The sequence below is a fragment of the Anabrus simplex genome, chromosome 1 (assembly GCF_040414725.1).
Source record: "Anabrus simplex isolate iqAnaSimp1 chromosome 1, ASM4041472v1, whole genome shotgun sequence".
NCBI classification, from domain to species: Eukaryota; Metazoa; Arthropoda; class Insecta; order Orthoptera; family Tettigoniidae; genus Anabrus; species Anabrus simplex.
Genome location: NC_090265.1, coordinates 272612209 through 272632811, shown reverse-complemented (window position 1 = coordinate 272632811; position 20603 = coordinate 272612209). Strand labels below are relative to the sequence as shown.

General features: G+C 39.1%; 1 protein-coding gene across 1 annotated transcript in view; it reads left to right on the top strand.

Annotated features, from left to right (window-relative positions):
• ZC3H3 (Zinc finger CCCH domain-containing protein 3) overlaps positions 1–20603 on the top strand; it is a 109470-nt gene that overhangs the window by 53427 nt on the left and 35440 nt on the right. The window contains exon 6 of the mRNA XM_067142302.2: positions 14938–15093. Coding sequence (XP_066998403.2) covers positions 14938–15093 — 156 coding nt within the window. The remainder of the gene's footprint in view (positions 1–14937; positions 15094–20603) is intronic.

The following is a 20603-nucleotide window of genomic DNA, read 5'->3' as shown; positions in this document are numbered from 1 at the left end:
ATAGTGTTACTTGCTCTAGTTGATGCAGGATATAAATTTCTTTATGTAGATGTAGGATGCAATGGACGAATAAGTGATGGGGATGTGTTGAGAAATAGTATATTACATACAATAATGGACAAAAATTTAGCCAACTTCCCTTTGTCAAAACAGTTACCAGGGAGCACTGTCAAAGTTCCCTTATGATAGTTGCAGATTATGCTTTCCCTCTACAAGAAAAGATCATGAAGCATTACAAAGGGAATCTCACTCAGCAGCAGAAAATATTTAATTATTGCTTGAGCAGGGCTAGGCGTACATCAGAAAATGCATTTGGGATATTGTGCAATAGATTTAGAATTTTACTGGAAAAAAATTGAGCTTCCTGTGAAGACAGTTGAAATAATATTATTATCTGCCTGTGCACTGCACAATTTTTTATTAGCTACAGGTAATAAAAGATATGTAGGGCATCTAGAAGAGAGGGAAGATACAGAACAGTGTGTAGTTGTTCCTGGTGGATGGAGGAATGAGAATATTGTAGGATTACAGAGGGTAGGGAGGCAGAGCTCTGCAGAAGATGCTAGGAGCGTAAGAGATACTTACCAGGAATATTTTAATACTACAGTGGAACCTCGATTATCCATTCCCACAAAGTACATTTTTCCAGATTATGCATTCAAATTACGTGGTCCCACGAGCATCTTAATTAAATCACGTTGTAAAAATCTTGCATTATCCGTTCCTCGAAGAAACAATTTCCCGGATCAACCATCCAGAAATGTCAGTCCCATCAACGCTAAATCCTTGATTAAGCATTTTTCAAGAAACTGTATCTCACGAAAGAATGGCTACAGCATACTTCTAGATTTGGGCGTTAACGCCCCGTCATTGCGATAATTAGAACAAGTCCTCTACTGGAAAAGCAATCGATCGGTGGTAAACTTGCATAAGGGACCATCTTAACATCGCATTCAGGTGGAATTGTTTAGAGAATCCTAGGAAATCATAAAGCAGAGGGTGGCCACAACAATTGGAAGAAGACAGCATGTAGACAACTCTACTTAAAGACGGAACGAGTTTCGTCAAATGCTCACACTTGTAAAACGTCCACATTATGTCCAGACTTACATGTTTATATTTTTAATTTTTTCAATTGTATTTCCGAACAGGTTTCCGGCAATTTCCTCAGGGCACTGTATAGTCACTGGGCTTTCAGGCAAGAATCGAAATTGCTCCTTCTTAACACAAATCTAGTATTTTAATATCATATAAGATTATGTTGCACCTTACATATACAAAAAGCCATGGGAGGTCTTGGGATTGCCTGTTACTGTTTTGGTCCTAATATAAGACTGGGAATTTTACATTTCTGTGTTAAAATGTCATGAAAACCGCAGTCGTTTTATTTGCGCACCTTACATTTAAATAGTTTGTACCATCTCCAACTCGTACTGACTTGTGCAGCGAGCGTGCTTTTCAGCTGAGGTCAAGGTCACGAATAACTGTAATTTCTGAAGTTTTGATGATATATGATATATTAGTGACGGGCAGAACCAAATATAATGCATTTGAGAACTTTTGAAAATAGATACTTACATTCGAAACCATAGTCTCGAGTTCAACATAACCTTTAAAAGTTGATGTAGGCCTAATTTACGCGGTTCTAGATTTCCAGAAACTGACTGCGACCGGTATACTGGAGACCAGATAACAACAGAAGATTAAGAAAAGAAGGGGTTTTTCCATCATGTTGGGCGCTTTTGTATCTATTATGCTTTATTTTATTAGATTAAAGAATTAGAAACTACTTGTGGTCAGTTGTTGTTTGGCTTGGCATTATTAGATTTTTTGAAGTTTGGCTGATCAAACTTGCTGAACTGAAATAAGTTTTCACAGGAAACTGACAAAGTTTCCCCGGTAAAACTGAATGTAAAGTATCGAGATGTTTAACTCACGTGCCAGTAATTAGTGTTTGAAGCCAGCCCCGCGGTCTAACTTGGCTACCTCTCACCCAGAGGGTTCAGGTTTGATTCCCGGCCAGGTCAGGAATTTTTACCTGGATATGAGGGCTGGTTCCAGATCCACTCAGTCTACTTAATTACCTTTAATTGAGGAGCTGTCTAACGGTAAGACAGAGAGCCAGGAATAACGGCCGAGAGGATTCGTCACATTGACCATGCGTCACCTCGTAATCTGCAGGCCTTCGGGTTGAACAGTGGTCGCTTGGCAGGCAAAGGCCCATTGGGGATGTAGTTTGGTTTGGTTTGGTTTAGGAGTGTTTGTAATATTATAATTACAGTAGAGTCTCGATTATCCGACTTAAACGGGACCTGGAGTACGTCGGATCACCGAAAATGTCGGATAATACGGAATAACTTTGAAAGTGAACTAAAACAAACAGGAAGGCTATACTGTATTATGTACTATGTTTTACGGGACTCTATTTATTGACTTATTAATTCAATTGTATAGTAGATGCAGTACTCTTTTCTTACTACGTCTGTAGCCAGGTGCAGACGTCTTGGCTTGGGCTGCAAGAGTTTTGATGTCAGCATCTTGAAATTCAGCCCAGTCTCATCACAATTAAAAATCTGATCACCGGATAATCCTTCAGCAAGAATTATTTCTTGAAATTGTCTTTTAAATTTCACAACCTCATTGGATTTAGCTGACAGTTTTTCTCCACAGATATTAAGCTGCCCAATGCTGTACCGTTTTTTCCACCGATCAAGCCACCCAGCACTGGCAGTGAAATTAGGGTCCCTTTATTAACACGTTGAGTGCACACTATTCCACTGGTGCCAGGCATGTTTTTGAATTGCATTCCGCTGGTGCCAAAGCAATTGTACGCGTTGTAGCCTGTTTATATAATCTTGGGATGTATTTATATGATGTACTAAGTTAATTTTATCTCACCATACCATGGTCATGTGTGACGCCATATGGTGTCACATCAATTTTTAGGAAATATAAAATATAGCGTGACGCCGTATGGCGTCACAGAAATTTTTGTCATGGAATGTGCAATACGAATTTCAAATACGGGATATTTATTTGCTAATTCAAATTAACGCAATATTTATGAAAACCTAGTAAAATGCAAAACAAGTACTTACATTACATATTGTTGTGAACAGTTTTCTGATAACTCTAAACATTGAAAAGGGCCGATGACCTTCGATGTTAGGCCCCTTTAAACAACAAGCATCATCATCATCATCATCAAACATTGAAAATATGCGTCTCGTCACGCCCGAGTTCTTGTTACTCGTTGTAATTTTTCAAACCTTATTGGCATCGTTGTTCTAACATCGTCCATTGTACACTTGTTTCATGTGCTATTTTCATATTTACGTTTTGCACATCTGATTGGGAAGTTAAGGGGAACGTGCTAACTATACGCTACCTGGCTGCTAGCGCAGCTCGACGCAGCCCGGTTGGTTCACGTCCGCTGCTTCGTTCCTCCCTACCTCTCCGCCATACCTCGATACTCCCGCGGCACTTCTAATTTTATGACTATTTATTTGTTCAATTTTGGTGTTTAAACTTGCGCTGGGTACATGCAGTTTTCACCTTAGCATTCTACTGCCTCCCACGAATATTCCTACCAAATTTCAACCGAATCCGAGTGTAACACATGTATGTGTTCCCTCGTAAGATTATTACCAATATCTTCCATTTTTTATATTTTTGCACAACTATATAAAGTGAGTGATAATACGTAGGTAAACGAGGAATAAACAATGCCTGGCGCGCTTTCACCTGTGACAATGACCACTGGCCAGTCAGTGGCTTCGGAAGAATACTGTGGCGCCACATGGTGGCATAGAGTAAAAATACATAGGTGGAATAGAACCTGATGTTCGCCCTTTCACGTAGTACCAGTTTTACGCGCATAGATGTCACAGCTGATTATCTATGGTGGATCGCCTGAAACTCAACTGTGCCACCATATGGCGTCACGCCAACTCTGATTTCAAGAACGGTGTGCCGCCATATGGCGTCACTCCATCTCAAATTTGAAGACCACCGTGACGCCATATGGCGGCACGTGGCACCCAACGTGTTAAACTCCTTCTAGATATACACCGCCATTTCTTGCAGAATGGGGCCAGATATTGACAAGCCCTTTTCCTGGTTTTTAGTGAACCAAAGAAATAGTGCTTCACTTACTTTTTCGTACTCCATTTTTCATTGGTTTTTTTCTAATTTTCAGTACATCACTTGTTGCTCTGGTAGAGTACCACTTTTCAATTTATTCCCTCGTATGTTTCCAGTCTCCCACTGTAACACGTCCAACAGCATAATCTGAAGCCATTTTTTGGAGAGTTTCCCCTTTGTCCAGTCTCTTTAACCCACTCTACTTGTCTTCCACAGAAACAATCACTTTCTTACGTTTACTCGCCATACTCACAGAGGATATTAAAACTATAACATCCGCACCCAACCAGTACTACATTGAACAATCCTACTGCATGACTGCCAGTGCTTGTCCCACAGTCGCACCCTCCACACCCCGTGTCCCAGAATTGCATCCACCTATAGTTCAAATTAAGACTACCAGTGTCGGATAACACGGAGTGTCGGATAAGCGAGACTCTGCTGTATACGTATTTCATTTTTGTGATGTTTATCCAAATTGTTGATGGTTTTCATTCATTCCTGGATTTTCTGTTTTCCCATGTTGTACGTTTCTTTTTCGTGGTCCCTCCAAAAACAGAGAATTGCTGTTCCACTGTACTGGTTTTATGCCATGGCAGTGAGAGTTGATAAAGAATTGTAATTATTAACATTTCAGAAGTATATTTTGAAATATAACTTACAATAAATGTGAATAACATAAATTTAAACTACATGGAATGTGGTGTTCCTAGAAATTTGACTAAATGTTCATAATGTTTAATTTCTTGTATTAATTAAGTTAGAATAGTAAAATGTATCGTAATTCATATTTTAATCTAAGTTATGCTTCTGTCATTCCATATGTAGGTGCTAGTATTTTATTTTTTAATTAGCTTTTACTATGTTATGCTGTATCTGAAAAATAATACAAGTGCAAATTACAATAAATTAACATAATAAATAGGAAGGAAAACAAGGCTGAAAAATGTACCATAATTATATGTGCTGGTATTTTAATTTTACTGTGTTGTATCTGAAAAATCATATCAGTGTGATTACAAGAAAGTAACATAATAAAGAAAAACTTGCAGTATTAAATTAAAAACATCTAAAACCAGTCTTCCTTTATTACTCACTCAGCCTCAGGTCGTCTTCTTGCAGATTCATGCCCGGTTTCACCAACCTTCGTCAAGGGAGATGACCATCGTCAAATATTTGATGGTCCGTCAAATCCACTTTTTACGTTTCTCCAACATCCATTTTCACTGATGATCATCAAATCCTTCCTCAACTTTGAAGAATGGTTTTTCGTTCGTCAACTCACTTGACGATCCTCAAGTTAATTAAAATGGCTACCATGCTGTAAACATATGGTAATGTTCATTGCAATTTAGACATATCTACTCCTGTCAAACTGACGAACGGTCACAGACTTGATGTAAATTCAAGGAAGTGTGATCAGGCGAAATAAATAACTAACAACATTGCTGTCGTTAAGTCGAGGTGAGCTACCACAAGTGAAGTCAAGAAAAGGCCCGCTGCATATCGCATATCTCAACAGCAAACTTTATGACTATAGCTCCAACGGAGGATGATTATTACTTCGGTATTGCGCATCGGCAATACAAGCAGTGCTAGTGTACGATGAATTGAAGTGCAGTGCAATGGCTTCGTGATAACAGGTTTGCTCTACGTATGAAGTGAGAATAGTCGTCATTTGGAGTGTTGTTAAATAGTGCCTTGTAAAGTGGAGGAATACGATAGTTTTATTCTGGACATTGATATTGTACTGTATCTACTCCCTAATTATTTGTCGTTCAATGTTTTTCCTCTCTTAATTTTACTTGAGAACGTGAGTGCACTAAGTGAAAAACCGGTTTTCTTTTCAATTATTATTGTGCTCATTTATATGTTAAAACTCGTAGTGCAAAATGGGAGAGAATTTCGACGCTGAGATTATGTATATAGGACTGTTGGAGAATCTTGGACCTGAAAGAGTAATTATGGAACGAAATGACCATTTCCACACGATGGACGATTCGAAATTTGTTATGAGGTACAGGCTTTCTAAACAAGTGACTTTGAAATTATTAGAACAAATTGAAGCAAGGCTTGAATATCCCACTAATAGGAATAGACCACTCACTCCTATCCAGCAACTGTTTCTGACACTCCGTTTTTATGCTACTGGCTCTTTTCAAATAGTAATTGGAGATACAAATGGAGTTTCGAAAGCTACAATAAGTAGATATATCAAGAATGTGTCTGAAGCAATCGCCTATTTAAGACATCACTATGTTTGTTTTCCTAGCGCAGATGAAGTACGTGCTGTTATTCAGGAATTTTATGGTATATGTAATTTTCCGGGTGTAATAGGGACAATTGACTGTACTCATGTACCAATACAGTCTCCTGGCGGTCATAATGCGGAAATGTTTCGCAACAGAAAACAATATTTTTCCATTAACGTTCAGACCATTTCTGACGCGAATCTACTGATTAGAAATGTAGTAGCACGATGGCCCTGCTCGGTACACGATAGCTTCATTTTTGATAACTCAGAAATCAGAATGATGTTCGAAACAGGAATACCAGAAGGGCATTTATTGGGTGATAATGGTTACCGTTTAGCCCCCTATCTTCTAACTCCCTTTTTGAATCCAAGGACTGAAGGTCAAGAAAACTACAACAAAGTTCATGTGGAGACAAGAAACACTGTGGAGAGACAGTATGGGGTGTGGAAAAGGAGGTTTCCTGTTCTATCTTTAGGATTAAGAACAAAAGTAAGAACTGCATTAACCATCATAGTAGCCACTGATATTCTTCACAATATTGCAATACAAACTAGAGAGGAGGATCAAGAGCTTCGTGAGTATTTGCAAGAGAAAAGAGCTCATGACAGAAATTATCTTATATTTGATGCGGTACCTGTCCCCGCCGTAGATGTTCTTCGTGACGGTGCGCCTGCTGCTGTTCGTGAAAGGATTGTCGAAACTCATTTCCTCTAAGAAAGTAGTCAAGTTAAACAAACAAATTCGCAAGCATTTTAATGAAATGTTCTTACACAATGATATGAACTTATTTTTATTACATTTTAACTAATTTGCTTTCAATTTACTGGCAATTTAAATTGTGTCTACATCAATGTAATTTTTGTCAATTTACTTTCACCGATATGTATTTTGTCACATAATGCAGAGATGCAAATTATTGTTCTCTAGCACTCCCTTGTATTGGACGAGAGAAAAATAAAAAAAAATAGTTTAAATACTAGCGATACTACATTATTAATAAATAATTACTTGTTCAAATACTTGGCAAGTTTTGCTTGCAACACAGATGTTTTAAGCTTTTCATTTTCTTGTTTCATGTGTTCAGTTTCTTTCTGCATTTCAAGAAGCCGCATTTCTGAATCATGTTTTTCTTTTAAGTTCTTCAGCTCTAGGTTGCACAGTTTTCGTCTTTCTTCAGACAGTTCGGAAAGTTTCTCACGGGCTCTGGCAGCTTCTGTCTTTTTCACTTTATTTAATTTGGGCCTATTCCTTGCACTCCACGGATTCTTCGAAGTAGTTGTCACTGGTGTCAGCTGCGATATCAGTACTTGCTCGGTAGAAACAAGGTTAATAGAGAACAGTAAGGTTAGTCATTCCGCGTTACGGGCTGCCATTGGCTGTCGCTGTGACGTCACCATGGAACATCGCTGGTAGCCGCTGATGGCAGATTGTATTAGCGCGCGGGTAATGTTTCATATTTTAATAATATACCGAAGCGATATTTTATCATTTTTGAACGTCATCCATTGTATTCTATAGAAACATACATTCTGTACAAGATAAAGTATGTGTAACATCGTAGCGCTACAAAATAAGAGGTACTCAGAAGTGCGAGTAAATGCATGGAATCTGCACCTTACTGTGACTGACAAATGGGGTTTGTTTTATATCACAAACACAGTTAATTTGTTCAACACGTCACGGTGAAAACTTTCAGGACACATTGCGAAATGTAATAACTTCAAGTCTTGGAACACTAGCATCAAATAAATGGTTGGTCTTTCTTTCCGTTTACATAAGTCAAGAAGAGTATCACAGTCTAGTATATTCACTACCTACTCGATTTTCATCAAAAGGGCTACAGTTCGAATCGTATTTGATGAAATTAAGACAGGGTATGAAATACGTTCTTTTCCGAGTTCTGTGCAAAAGGTAAAGTTCCCGTGGCTTTTCACATGAAGTTTAAAATAACAAATACAACGGTAACGAACATTTCTTGACCTTGAAAACATTTATTTTGTTGATAAATGCCACATTCTCGCTTTTCGCTTACGGGCAGCCTCTATTTTTTTGGATTTCTGTTTTGCAGCCAACCAACGCAAACGGAGTAAGGTTCGGATCTTAGCATATGTTTTCAAGACTTGTGGATGGACGTCAGGAAAACGGCTTTTCAGCTTCACAAACATATTGTTCACAACTTCTGGTTCCCTGTTCAAATCTGTTCGTCCGTGAACTTCAGCAAATATCAGTTCGAATTTAGTGATCATTTCCATGAAATCATCGGAAGGGACGAGCAAACCTCCCCGAGACAGCACGTGTATCCACCCCAGACTTGGGTCATCAGGCGGTGTCAACAACTCTCCTGTAGGCGTGCCCAGGGACCTGTCAAATTTTCGGCAGCGATATGCGATGAACCCCGTAACGTATTTGAATCCCTCCACACTACAGTCAGTATCTTCCTGTAAGGATAGATCATCACTATCAACAGCTGGCAATTCAATGTCATTAATATCCTTGTCACCCTCAGTCATCGCCAGAGCTTCAGTCATATCCGGGAGGATGTTGCCAAACATAGCCGACGTAACAAATTCTCCTCCTTCGGCAGGAGCTACAGGTGCCACACTGGAAAGAGGAATATCGCTGGAATTGGCTCCTAACAACAACAGTCTGATCCTATTTTTGACATCAGGTGGAGATGGATGATCGTAAAAATGTCCAAGACCTCTTAGGCGCGAAAAGAAATTTTCCAGGCAATCTTGATTCAAACGTGCTGTGAGAATGTATTTAACGCCGAAAGATTCCATGTCTTTGAAAAGGCCAAGCAGGGAACGGATACTTTTCAAAAATCCTTTTTGAAAGGGAAGCATATGTTTCGCAGAGCCAACACGCATGTTCTCACAACATTCATAAAATTCTGTGAGGCATTTCTCCTGTTCATAGCGATGAATGCCAAACCCACATGCAAGTGGCTTGTCACTCTCAGGTATTCTAGAATTCAAAATGTCTAGTGTCTCATCGGCAAGCTGTATGAACGCACTAACATGTTCTTCCTCTGGCATCAAGTACCGGATAGCCTGTGCGGTTGTGTTAGAAAACAACTCAGCTGCTAATCGTACACGCTGTCGCTCCCTGCCTACCACATTAATATGATGCTGAGAAAGCTTAGGACACATTTAAATTCACCACTATCCAGAACCAATAATTTTTCAATCACATTTTTTGTTGCTTGTTTTTTGCAAGGTAGTACAATACCTTTGTCCAAGAAGTGATTTCTCATTAACTTAAATAAATGAGGTACGTCAGCAAACACCCACACATTTCTACTCGCATTGTGAGGATTAGAAAAATGAGTGTTTAGGTATGTTACCTCAAGTTCTTTCCACACAGATGCATTCTTGGCTCCCATGTCTGCTACAGTAGCTACAACACTGTACGAGATGCACTCTAAGGCCAATATTATTCTTTTCAGAAGCGTAGCTGTCATTTGAACGTCAAAATCAAAGTAGACAGGTTGTTTCCAAGATGAAAACAACCCTCGTACCATAACAACGAGAACATTGTTATGTGGGCCTACTATTCTGTCTTCTTCTTAGTCATAACAAATTCTGCTATCGATGTTCATTTCATCGAATGATACAACACAGATTCGTTCTTTGTCGCTCAGTCTTTCAGCTTGCATTTTCATCAGAAGTAGAACGTCTTGCAATATGCCTGGCCGACAGCGAAAGGAGCGGTTTATCCATGTTCTTAGCGTTGAAACTGCAGGCAGTGGGTATCCCATTTTTTCTCGCAAGTAAGTGTAGCATTTCTGCGAAACAGCACGTAGAGTAATCGCTTTACAAATGTCCTCCTTATTCCACTGAACTCGTTTAGAACCATTTAACAGACGTCTTATTTGGCTGGGTGAAAATATTTTCCCTAGTATTCGTTTGACTTCTTCAGACACTAAAGCACTCATGTTCTTCTTTAGTTTGTAAACATTTCTTTGTGAAAGTGACAGCTTATTCGCAAGTCCTTTGTTTCGTAATTTTAACTTCATATTTACATCAGACAACCGAGCGTTTCTTGCTTCAAGAGCTGCAATAGTTTTTAGTAAGTTGTCCTTTTCTGAAGTGGTAGTAGGATTATCTTGTGTGTCAGTACATTTGTCAGCTGTTCTCTTAATGGGTGATAGTTGTTTCAAAGTCTCAAGAGCTCGTTTCTGCACTAGTCTTTTGTCGTACCGCTCTTTCCTCTCTTCTGCAGTAGGCGAGATCATGCAGGCACTAACTACAGGCATGTTATCATTCCTATTCACTAAAACAGCATTCGTGTTAATGCATGGCAACATAAGTGAGGGAACAGCACCGGGTTTGAGCACCCACTTCCGAGGCAAATTTAACAATTCAGACCTCAAGTCTCTTATGTAGTCTGACTGCTGAAAATGAAGAGAGCATATTCGAGCATTTTTAATATTTACCGAGTCTTTTCTGCAGCATTTCGATACCCAAACCTTTTGTAGTTTAATATCACGCGGGAAAGCATGCAAAACTATTTCACTTTCTTTGGTGTTTCGGTTGTGGGATTTACAGTTTACTACAGCGCAACCCGGCATTGTTTGTCACAATTTTAGAGCACTGAGAAGAATAGAACCGTCGCCACCGTATCACGACCGCCTGTTAAGCGATGTCTCTGTGAATACACTTTACGGCTTCAATTCAGAATTATCTCATACCTTGTACCGCGTAAGTTACAGTCGAACAGCACAAACGAAAAAAGAAACTAGGTCCTCTGACACTCTTTTGAACAGCCACGAACTGTAAACGTAAACAAATACATCCGATACATGTGATAACTGAAGGATTTGCCGCGGTCTACCATGGTCCCGCGTGGCTAGCTGTTCCACTGTGACGTCATGCGCTAAACGAGGAAAATGCAACACCTTCTGCGCACGGCTGAGTGCACCCCCCTGGGTAGAAACAGGAATCGGAGAAACAGCTGACGTCACTGATTCTTCATGAGGTGTGATCTCCGACATAGCAGAGAGGTTATGTGTCGCACTTGTTTCATCTCCACAGCATCCTTCGCGACCGGTGTTATCTATTTTATCTATATAGAAAGCGTCGCAGTCAAACTCGTTAGGAATGGGCTCCACTTGCTCACAGATAATAGATAATAATTGAGAAGAGGTTTCATCTAATGATGAGGTTTCAGCTGCTCCACCTCCCGTTTTATGCATGTTGATCTTATCCTGGACCTTCTGTTGTTTCGACCTGCGCTTAAAATTGTCATAAAATGACTTCAGCTGCTTCGTAGATCTTTTTTTTAACAAAATCTCTAGCATTAAACATGTCTGTTAATTGTTCCCAAGCTCTTTCCTTCTCTTTTACAGTCACACCATCAGTTCGCTTATTTTCTATTACATCCTTCTTTTCAGCAATTAACCTTACCATTAATGCCTTCTCTTCTTTGGAGAAATTCTCTCCCCTTTTCTTAAAAGTTTCTTTCTTGTCCATTTCTTCTTAGTAGTTATCAAAACAATATTAAATAACTAACTTTTAGATATGAGTTAATTCAATAGAGAAACATAACATAACTCGCGGGAACTGAATTATATTGCTTCCTAACCCTCTTTTGTTTTACGAGCGAATCAGAAAGGCCAACATACATTAATTTGTCATGGAAACCGAAATATTATTCTGACGAAGCGTCATATTTGACGAAGCCTCAAATAAAGCCAATCTGCGTTGGTGAAACGCTTCTCATTTTAACGAATCGTCAAACCTTGATCGACCGTCATATTTGATGATCATCAAGACATTTTGACGAAGGTTGGTGAAACCGGGCATCAGTATAATATATTTTTCTCTTCCCTTGAAAGACATGGGCTTTGTTCTTTAGTTGCTTTAATGAACTAGAAACAAACAAACCAAATGCATCCAAATCAGACAGCTGCTAGTTTCCCCTTGTCACAGAGTCCAGAACTGAAGTGACTTGTTGAAGGAGTTTGTCTTCCTCTTGCACAATTAGTTTCTTTTTCTGGCCTCTTGATCAGATGGCAGCTGTTTTTTCCTTGTCACAGAGTCCAGAACTGAAGTGGCTTGTTGAAGGAGTTTGTCTTCCTCTTGCACAATTAGTTTCCTTTTCTGGCCTCTTGATATGCTCCTTTCGTGTGGTGATGGTTGATTTGGTGATGATGGTGAAGGTGAAGCAATTAACAGTGGTGTTACATCACTAGATGTTGATGGAACTGGCATCATCACTTCCCAGTCTCCAACTACAGGGACTTCATCAAGGGATGGAATAGCTTCGCATGTAAATTCAACCCAAAACAAAGAATAACTGTTAAATGTTGGATTCATGCTTCAGTTTCCATAATTTTTCATAATATAATACTAGAACATAGGCAATAGAATGTTAGTATTAATTTTATGAAAATTATAATGGCTTCCAGTTGAATTCAAATGTTACTAGGCCTACTATATTGTAAAAAGTTAGCATATATACTGGTATACTCTTATGTCAGATAATAATAATATCCTATTCTTACAAATGAACAAATTACCGTACTTACTGTACTGGTTGTTCCTTGGGAAGAATCGTATGTTCCGGAGAGAGCTGCACTGCTAGTCCCTTTTCTGGGCTGGACATAGTCCTCCAAAAACATTTTTTGAAGTACCAAATTAAAGGTTTGTATACGTCCATCCCAGCAGCACTTTTCTTTGAATTATTAACTTTATTTAGTTCTGCCACAAGCATGGTATGTAAACTTTTCATTTTATAAATTGTCACCATTTGTTGCCGATGGTCTAATTTCTTTTGAAGCCTCGCGCATATTTTCCATAGCCATGTTTCTCGCATGTTTATTCTGGTACAAGGGCGGCTTGTAGTTGTAGAGGCACGATTTTCTGCTGTAGGCCTCAATCAGGACATCTATCACGACTTTAGACCACTCCATAACAATTAAAAACGAATAAAAAAGAAACAACAATATATAGTTAATTTAATAGTTAACAATAAAAATACAGCAGAATTACATGGTAATGTAACACAGCTCTTGCTCAAAATGGCTGTCAGATGCTAAGAAATATAGAATATTCCAATGGCATAACATTTACAAGCAATTTCCTGGTATGCCAGTAGATAGTACACACGGAGACCTCTCGACGTGGTGCCATCTATTGTACAATAAATGTCCTCATCTGTTCATGGCTTAATGGCATCTAAGTGCTTCACTTATTCACACGTGTGGAGCATGAGTTTTTGAAAGGCTTCTCAGAGACCAATCATCTCACTCACATACTTCCTGTGGGGGGATAGAGATGTAATTTTTTTAGCCTTGTAGTCTCGTAAAGCAACAGTTGGGTTTTGAAACAATAAGTGTTATAATTTATAATATATGCCACCGAGCTCGATAGCTGCAGTCGCTTAAGTGCAACCAGTATCCAGTATTCGGGAGATAGTAGGTTCGAACCCCACTGTTGGCAGCCCTGAAAATGGTTTTCCGTGGTTTCCCATTTTCACACCAGGCAAATGCTGGGGCTGTACCTTAATTAAGGCCACGGCCACTTCCTTCCAACTCCTAGCCCTTTCCCGTCCCATCATCGCCATAAGACCTATCTGTGTCGGTGCAACGTAAAGTAACTAGCAAAAAAAATAATAATAATATATGCCATAATACTCCTGTATTGTGCAAAACGTGTAGAGTAAGCAGTTTTGACCAATTTGATTTCTCCTGATTTTTCCTGATTTTCATATAAAAATCTCCCGAATTTGGTTTGGTAAAGTTGGCAGGTATGAACAACTATGCTGATGGGAACTTTCATGAATTTCTAAGAAACTGCTTTTATGATTGGAGTTACAAAGATGATCAAATATAAAACTGTAGTGATACTGTACTGTATTCTTCCTTAGGAAATATCTAGATTAATAGGCTAAATGAAAATACTAATAAAATTATATGGTAATGTTATAAATAATAACTATTTTTGTATCTTCCCGTTCAATACATTATAATATACTTCATCTATAAAGATGTCGTTTTTACATTACCATACATGTTTCGACGCATATTTCAAGTCACCTTCAGTGGATTTAAATCTTTAAAAAGTACATAACTTTCAATCCAGTAATATTATGAACAGAAGTTATTGAACATTGATACAGTGGGTCTCATTTGAATCCTAATTATATAAAACTGAAACATAGTTTGAATTTTGCTTGATATATAATTTGTCTTAAAATTTTAAAATCTTGCTGTGTAGATAAAATCTCTAAATCTTCAGTCCTGAGCTGAACTCATTTCTTAAAACTCCATTGAAGTTGCTTATATAGTTACATTGAGGTAAGTGACATGTTGCATCCTATCATGTGCATGATGCTAATTGAGTACTGTCAATAGAATGTCCCTGTTATATGGTTCTGGTATGTAACTTGGGACCATATGGTTTCAAGATATTCTGATATGCTTGGTGCTGACAGCTCCCTGGATAATTGAAGGATTTTCTTATTTCATTCATCCCAATTTTTTTATTCTCAGATTTTATATCTTTTACTAATATCCAATCCTAATTTGTTTCAGTCAAGCAAAACAGAGAAGCATAGCATTACTGACAAGGAAAATGCGCAAAAATAACCAACCTTGTATGATATATCGTCGTTTTGGAAAATGTACCAGGCATGAGAAGGGCACCTGTCAGTTGGTTCATGATCCAAAACATATTGCAATATGTAAGAAGTGAGTATTTTGTGATTTTACTTCGTTATCTCTGTATTATGAAACGGGATCATTGTTAATATAACTGTTGTAATTGGATAATTTCTCATGTGTTAAGAGGGACTAAAATTGTCATTTTCAGTCCAATCTTTTCAGCTAAACTATTGGTGCTTCAGATTCAGTTAGCTGTAATGCCCATGAATTGGTAAATTTGTTTGTCACAATGTTCATAGTTCATTTTCAGAATGTATCCTAATTGGATTAACCCCCTATGTGCGGGAGGGGGGGGGGGGGCAGATGAAGAATATACCCACGGTTTCCCCTGCCTGACGTAAGGGGTGACCTAGACATGGAAATGGATTGTGGCTTTGGTACCATGTATTGGTACGCCTTGTGGATGGGAGGGGCTGAAAGCATCCACAGGTAAACCCTGCCTGTCGTAGAAGGTGATTAAAAGGGTTATGTGGTCATCGGTCTCCTCTTTATTTTTAAATTTTCTTTAGGGTTAGTTGTAGACCAAATCAAAATTTGATGTGCATGCTGCTTGGAGAGGGGCCTCTTAATGTGCTCAAAAGTCCAGACGGGGTGGGAGTGCCCATGTACTCAGCAGTAATATCTTCCTGACGACGCAGGTCCCCACATAGCCGAATTCCAGGAGATATTATTATTAATTATTTTTTTTATCTATACTTATTACTTTTTATATGTAATGGGCTACCTGCTATTACAGTTGATTTGAGGAAGGGAGTCCTAATGCTCATTACTTCAGTCAACCTGTATTAAGGCATTGTCCAACATCGAATTCAGGGCAATAACTGGTTTAGCTTGGTTCTGTTTAGAGGCCCCCGATGGGAATTGGTGGCATTCAGGGAGGATGTTTTCGAGCATGGCTAGAAACAAACTTCTACAGTCTGCCCAGTCTGCCACCCATGTTTTTAACTTTCGATTCCCTCAGGGCGTCAACTCCGTGGGAACGAGCACAGCCTGAAAGTATGGGATCCAGCTTCCCTAGGTTTCTGATTGCTACCAGAAGCAATGGGCTTGAATTCAAGCTGTTTAAGTACATTCTTTTCAGAAGACACATTGAAAGCGTGTATGGTGGACTGGAAGACCTTAAGAAAATGTGCAATGGTAGTTTCTTGTTGAAGACATGCACTGCTCTACAAACTGATCTGTTGCTTAACCCCTTAACTGGATTTGACGCTTAAAGGCGTCAACAGCTGTCGCAGGAGTATTGGGTTTGATGCCTTTAGGCGTTCTTGTAATTCTAAATGTGTTCTTACATAGGGTTAGCAGCCTATAGGCGTCTGCCTGTTCTTAATCACTTCTGCCATCTACTGTCATAATTTAAAACTAATTCCATTCATATTAGATGTGATTATTGCTGTCCTATTCATTTTTATGCGGTCTCACACCAGTCGGGTAGTCGCACCTAGGCGGCAGTCCAACAGCTGTCTCGTGTTGCCTTGTGCGGTCCGCACCAAATTCTCCATAAAGAATTTATTTGTGCATATGTACATTGAAATTACTAAATTTGCGAGTTGTTGTCATCGTTGTTGTTATGATACAGTTGTTCTGCGAACTCCATTGTCCATGTTCTGATAACTTTTTGTAAATTGGTCTGCGTATCATAGTAAACTGTTCCGTGTGACGTGAACATGGCTTGGTTAGGAAAATCAGATCAAAAATTAGATGGATGGCTTTTCCGGCGTTTGCTCTATTAACCAGCGTTTCGTCTTAGGTCTGACACTAGACTCTTCAGAGTGGGATGTGTCAGACCCTACCCACTGACGCTGGGGTGTATGCAGGTGAACTTATCAGAAGCTTATTTATGAAGCACAGTCTGATAACTGCATACGGGAGATAAAACTCCACAATGGAATTAATGCCCGCCTAGCAATTCCAAATGGAAATTCTAAGTTCCCATGGAGGGAATTAGATTCTTTTCCACCAATAGAGCATATCAAAAATCAGATCAAAAATTAGATGGATGGCTTTTCCGGCAAACGCCGTCATTGACTGGTCGTATGGTAAGATGAATTGTTCCCAGGTTGGTCCATCATGTGTATTTAGCACATCATCTTCATCATCTTCTTGTCAGTCTCAAAGTTGAAGATTATATTGCAGTATACAGCCATTTTACTATTCTTCTCTGACGTCTCTAATCCTTAATTTTATTTCTTTTTATTTTTCTTCGTAGCTCTCCGACGTATCCGCAATTTCGTAAGATATTGAATTCAGTACGTCTATTTTCTGTCTGAACTGCTTTTGAATCTTGACGAAAACTTATTCTTTATTCTTATTCAACCGTTGGAAAATACTTCTTTTCTTATGCGTGATCCTTTGCTTCTCCTAAAAGAATTATTCCGCTGACGATAATTGCGTCCGCTCTCTACGTTGTGAAAATTCAAGATGAGTTTTTTTAATAATCAAGTTTTTTCTATTTTTTTGAAAACAATACTGTAGACCGTCCACTGTCCGTTTTACCCGAATACTTGACCATTCCATGACGTATATGGCCCTCTATAACATCACAACAGGTGACTATTCCTTGCTTGCAATAGATTACATGGCCCATACCTTCGGTCGGCGCCATTTTGTAATCTGTCGTGGACGTGCGAACGGGCACATTTATTGCCCCCTGTCACGGACAAAATATATTGGTCACAATATATTTCCTTTCTTAAACTCGAATCATAAATGTGCCTTCGCTTCTTATACAGATTCATTGTCGTATAGTGACTGGCTAATCGATTTTAAAAATATCGACCGGTTATTATCGCTCCTGATTTAGAGATGTTCTTTGCTATACTCAACTGTGCTCATATGATCAGCTGATTCTTTCCTTTAATAAACGTAATAAATCGAAGTTTCAAATGACTTGCGGATGATAATTTGATATTGGTATGTAGTTTATACATTCTTGGCCCCTTTGTTCTTCTAGTTCTGTTGTTTCATTAGTCTCATTTTCTTGGTAATAAGGCTTGATGTTACAGGCATTGTGTACATTACGGTACTTTCCATTCATGCTTGCTAATTCGTATGCATTGTTTCCTAGCACACGCTCAACTTTATATGGACCATTGTATAATGGTAGGAACTTCGCACATACTCTATTCGGTGCGCTAGACATTGGCACTGTTTTAATTAATACAAGATCACCTCGTTTGTATGGTGCATGGAATTTCTTGTTTTGCATCCTCTTTAATCGTTTTCGTGATTGTTCCTGTAGTTTTTCCTTTATCATAGACTCTATTTGTTGTGGATCTGGCTTCCTTTCCAAGGGCATAGTGAATATTCTGTCCCAACTCCTTTCAGGATGTATATTCTTGTGAGCTACGCTGGGAATCTGTCCGATGGATTGATTAATGGTATTATTCAAGCTCCTTTCAATAATACTTAATATATCCACCCATTTCCAATGCTGTTGGTTGCAGTATATTCTGCCGAACTTGGCGATTTCCCTCATGTATCTTTCTACAGGGTGCGCTTCTGGATGTCGTACCGAACACATCGTATGTCTGATACCTTCATTTTTCATTCGCTCACGGAATATTTCAGATGTAAACTGTGTTCCCCTATCTGTGAGTATTTTTTCTGGCTTACCCATCTCAGGAAAAACTTTTTCCACTAGGGCCCATATGACTTGTTTAGCATTGGCTCTCTGTATAGCTTGAAGTGAGATGTACTTGGAGAATATGTCAACAACCACTAGTATGTATCTTTTTCCTCTCTTTGCGGTCGGTAGCTTGCCAAAGATATCTACCGCATATATAACTCGTGCGATCTTGATGGAATGATTGGCACTGGTTTATGTCTGCATACATAGTTGTTGTGTTTAACACGCTGGCATATGTCACAAGTTTTAACTAGGTTCCTGACAGATTTCCATAGTCCCTTCCAAGTGAATTTTTCTTTTAACGTATTGATCACTTTGTCTATGCCTGCATGTCCCGTGATGTTATGGGTGTGCCAAATCAGTTCTTTTTGCAATACTTGTGGTATTATAATCCTCTTTCGGTCAACTCTGCCCATAATTTTGATCAGTATTCCATCTACAATCTCATAATTGTTCTGCCATTCAGATTCCGGTTCCTTCTCTGTTAACCTGTCGATGATATGTTTTAATTCCTTGTCAGACTCTTGGAATTCCTTTAGGTTTTCGAGCTTTCTCAGTAGTTCTTGCTCTCGAATATCTAACTCGATCTCTAAGATGTGTTCTTCTTGTTCTGGAGGGTTCCTACTCAATGCGTCAGCTAGGATGTTTTGTTTACCACTGCAATGCTCTATCTTCAAGTCAAATTGCTGCGTGTACAGCATCCAACGCGTTATCCTCTCGCTTACCATGACTGCCTTTAACCCAAAAGTCAACGCCTTATGGTCAGTTCTTATGGTCACTGGGTACCCATAAATGATCCTTCTCCACTGTTGTAGCGCGTGGATTATCGCTAGAAGTTCAAGTTCGGTGGTAGTGTAGTGCATTTCATGTTTCCTTAATTTCCTGCTGGTGAATGCCAGATATGTTCTTTTCTGGTCTTCTTCGTCTTCCTGATACAGGCATGCGCCTACACCGATACCCGATGCATCTGCCTGAATTATAAATCTTTTCTCATAGTCTGGATATCCTAGTTTTATGCTCTGTTTCATCATTTCTTTCATCTTATTGAAAGCCTGTTCAGCCTCGTCATTCCATTTCCACTTGTTATTGGCTCTTAATAAATTGTGTAGAGGTGCGGCTGTCTCAGTATATCCCTCACAGTGGTCTGAGAAAAATCCTGTCATTCCTAAGAATTGTCTGACGTGCTTGACCTTTGTCGGTCGAGGAAACTCGCAAATAGCTTTAATTTTGACAGGGTTAGGTCTTATTCCCTCGCCATCGATTACGTGTCCGACAAAAAGTACTTGGCTTTGGCAAAATCTTGATTTCGAGATATTTATTTTGAAGCCAGTTTTCTGCAGATTGTTCAGCAATTTTTCTAGGTTAACGCAATGCTCTTCAAAAGTGGAACTTCCGAAAACTATCTCGTCAATATAACAATTAATAAATTCTTTCACTTCGCTAGTAAGGCTTCTGTCCAATGCTCTTACCAAAACAGCAGAACTATTCTTCAGTCCGAATGGAAGACGACAGTAGGCATACGTCTGGTTGTTGAACATAAACCCGGTTAATAACCGTGACCTTTCCTCGAGGACAATGTGATGGAAAGAGGCCGTGCAGTCCATGGTCGTAAAGTACTTCTGACCTCGAAATTTCTTTACTATCTCCTTGATCTTAGGAGCCCTATTATATTCAGGAATTAGCTTCCCGTTGAGACCACGCGCGTCTAGGCACACTCTCAGTTTCCCGTTGTTTTTCCTTACAATTACGATCGGATTCACGTAGGGTGTGATGGTCTTAATGATTATTCCGTCATCTAACATTTGCTGGATAATCGTCTTCACTTCGCTGAAGTACTTCTCTGGTACGTCACATACTTTGCCCTTGTATGGAGTCCAGTCATTTACTATTATCTTGTATTTGAAGTTCGGAA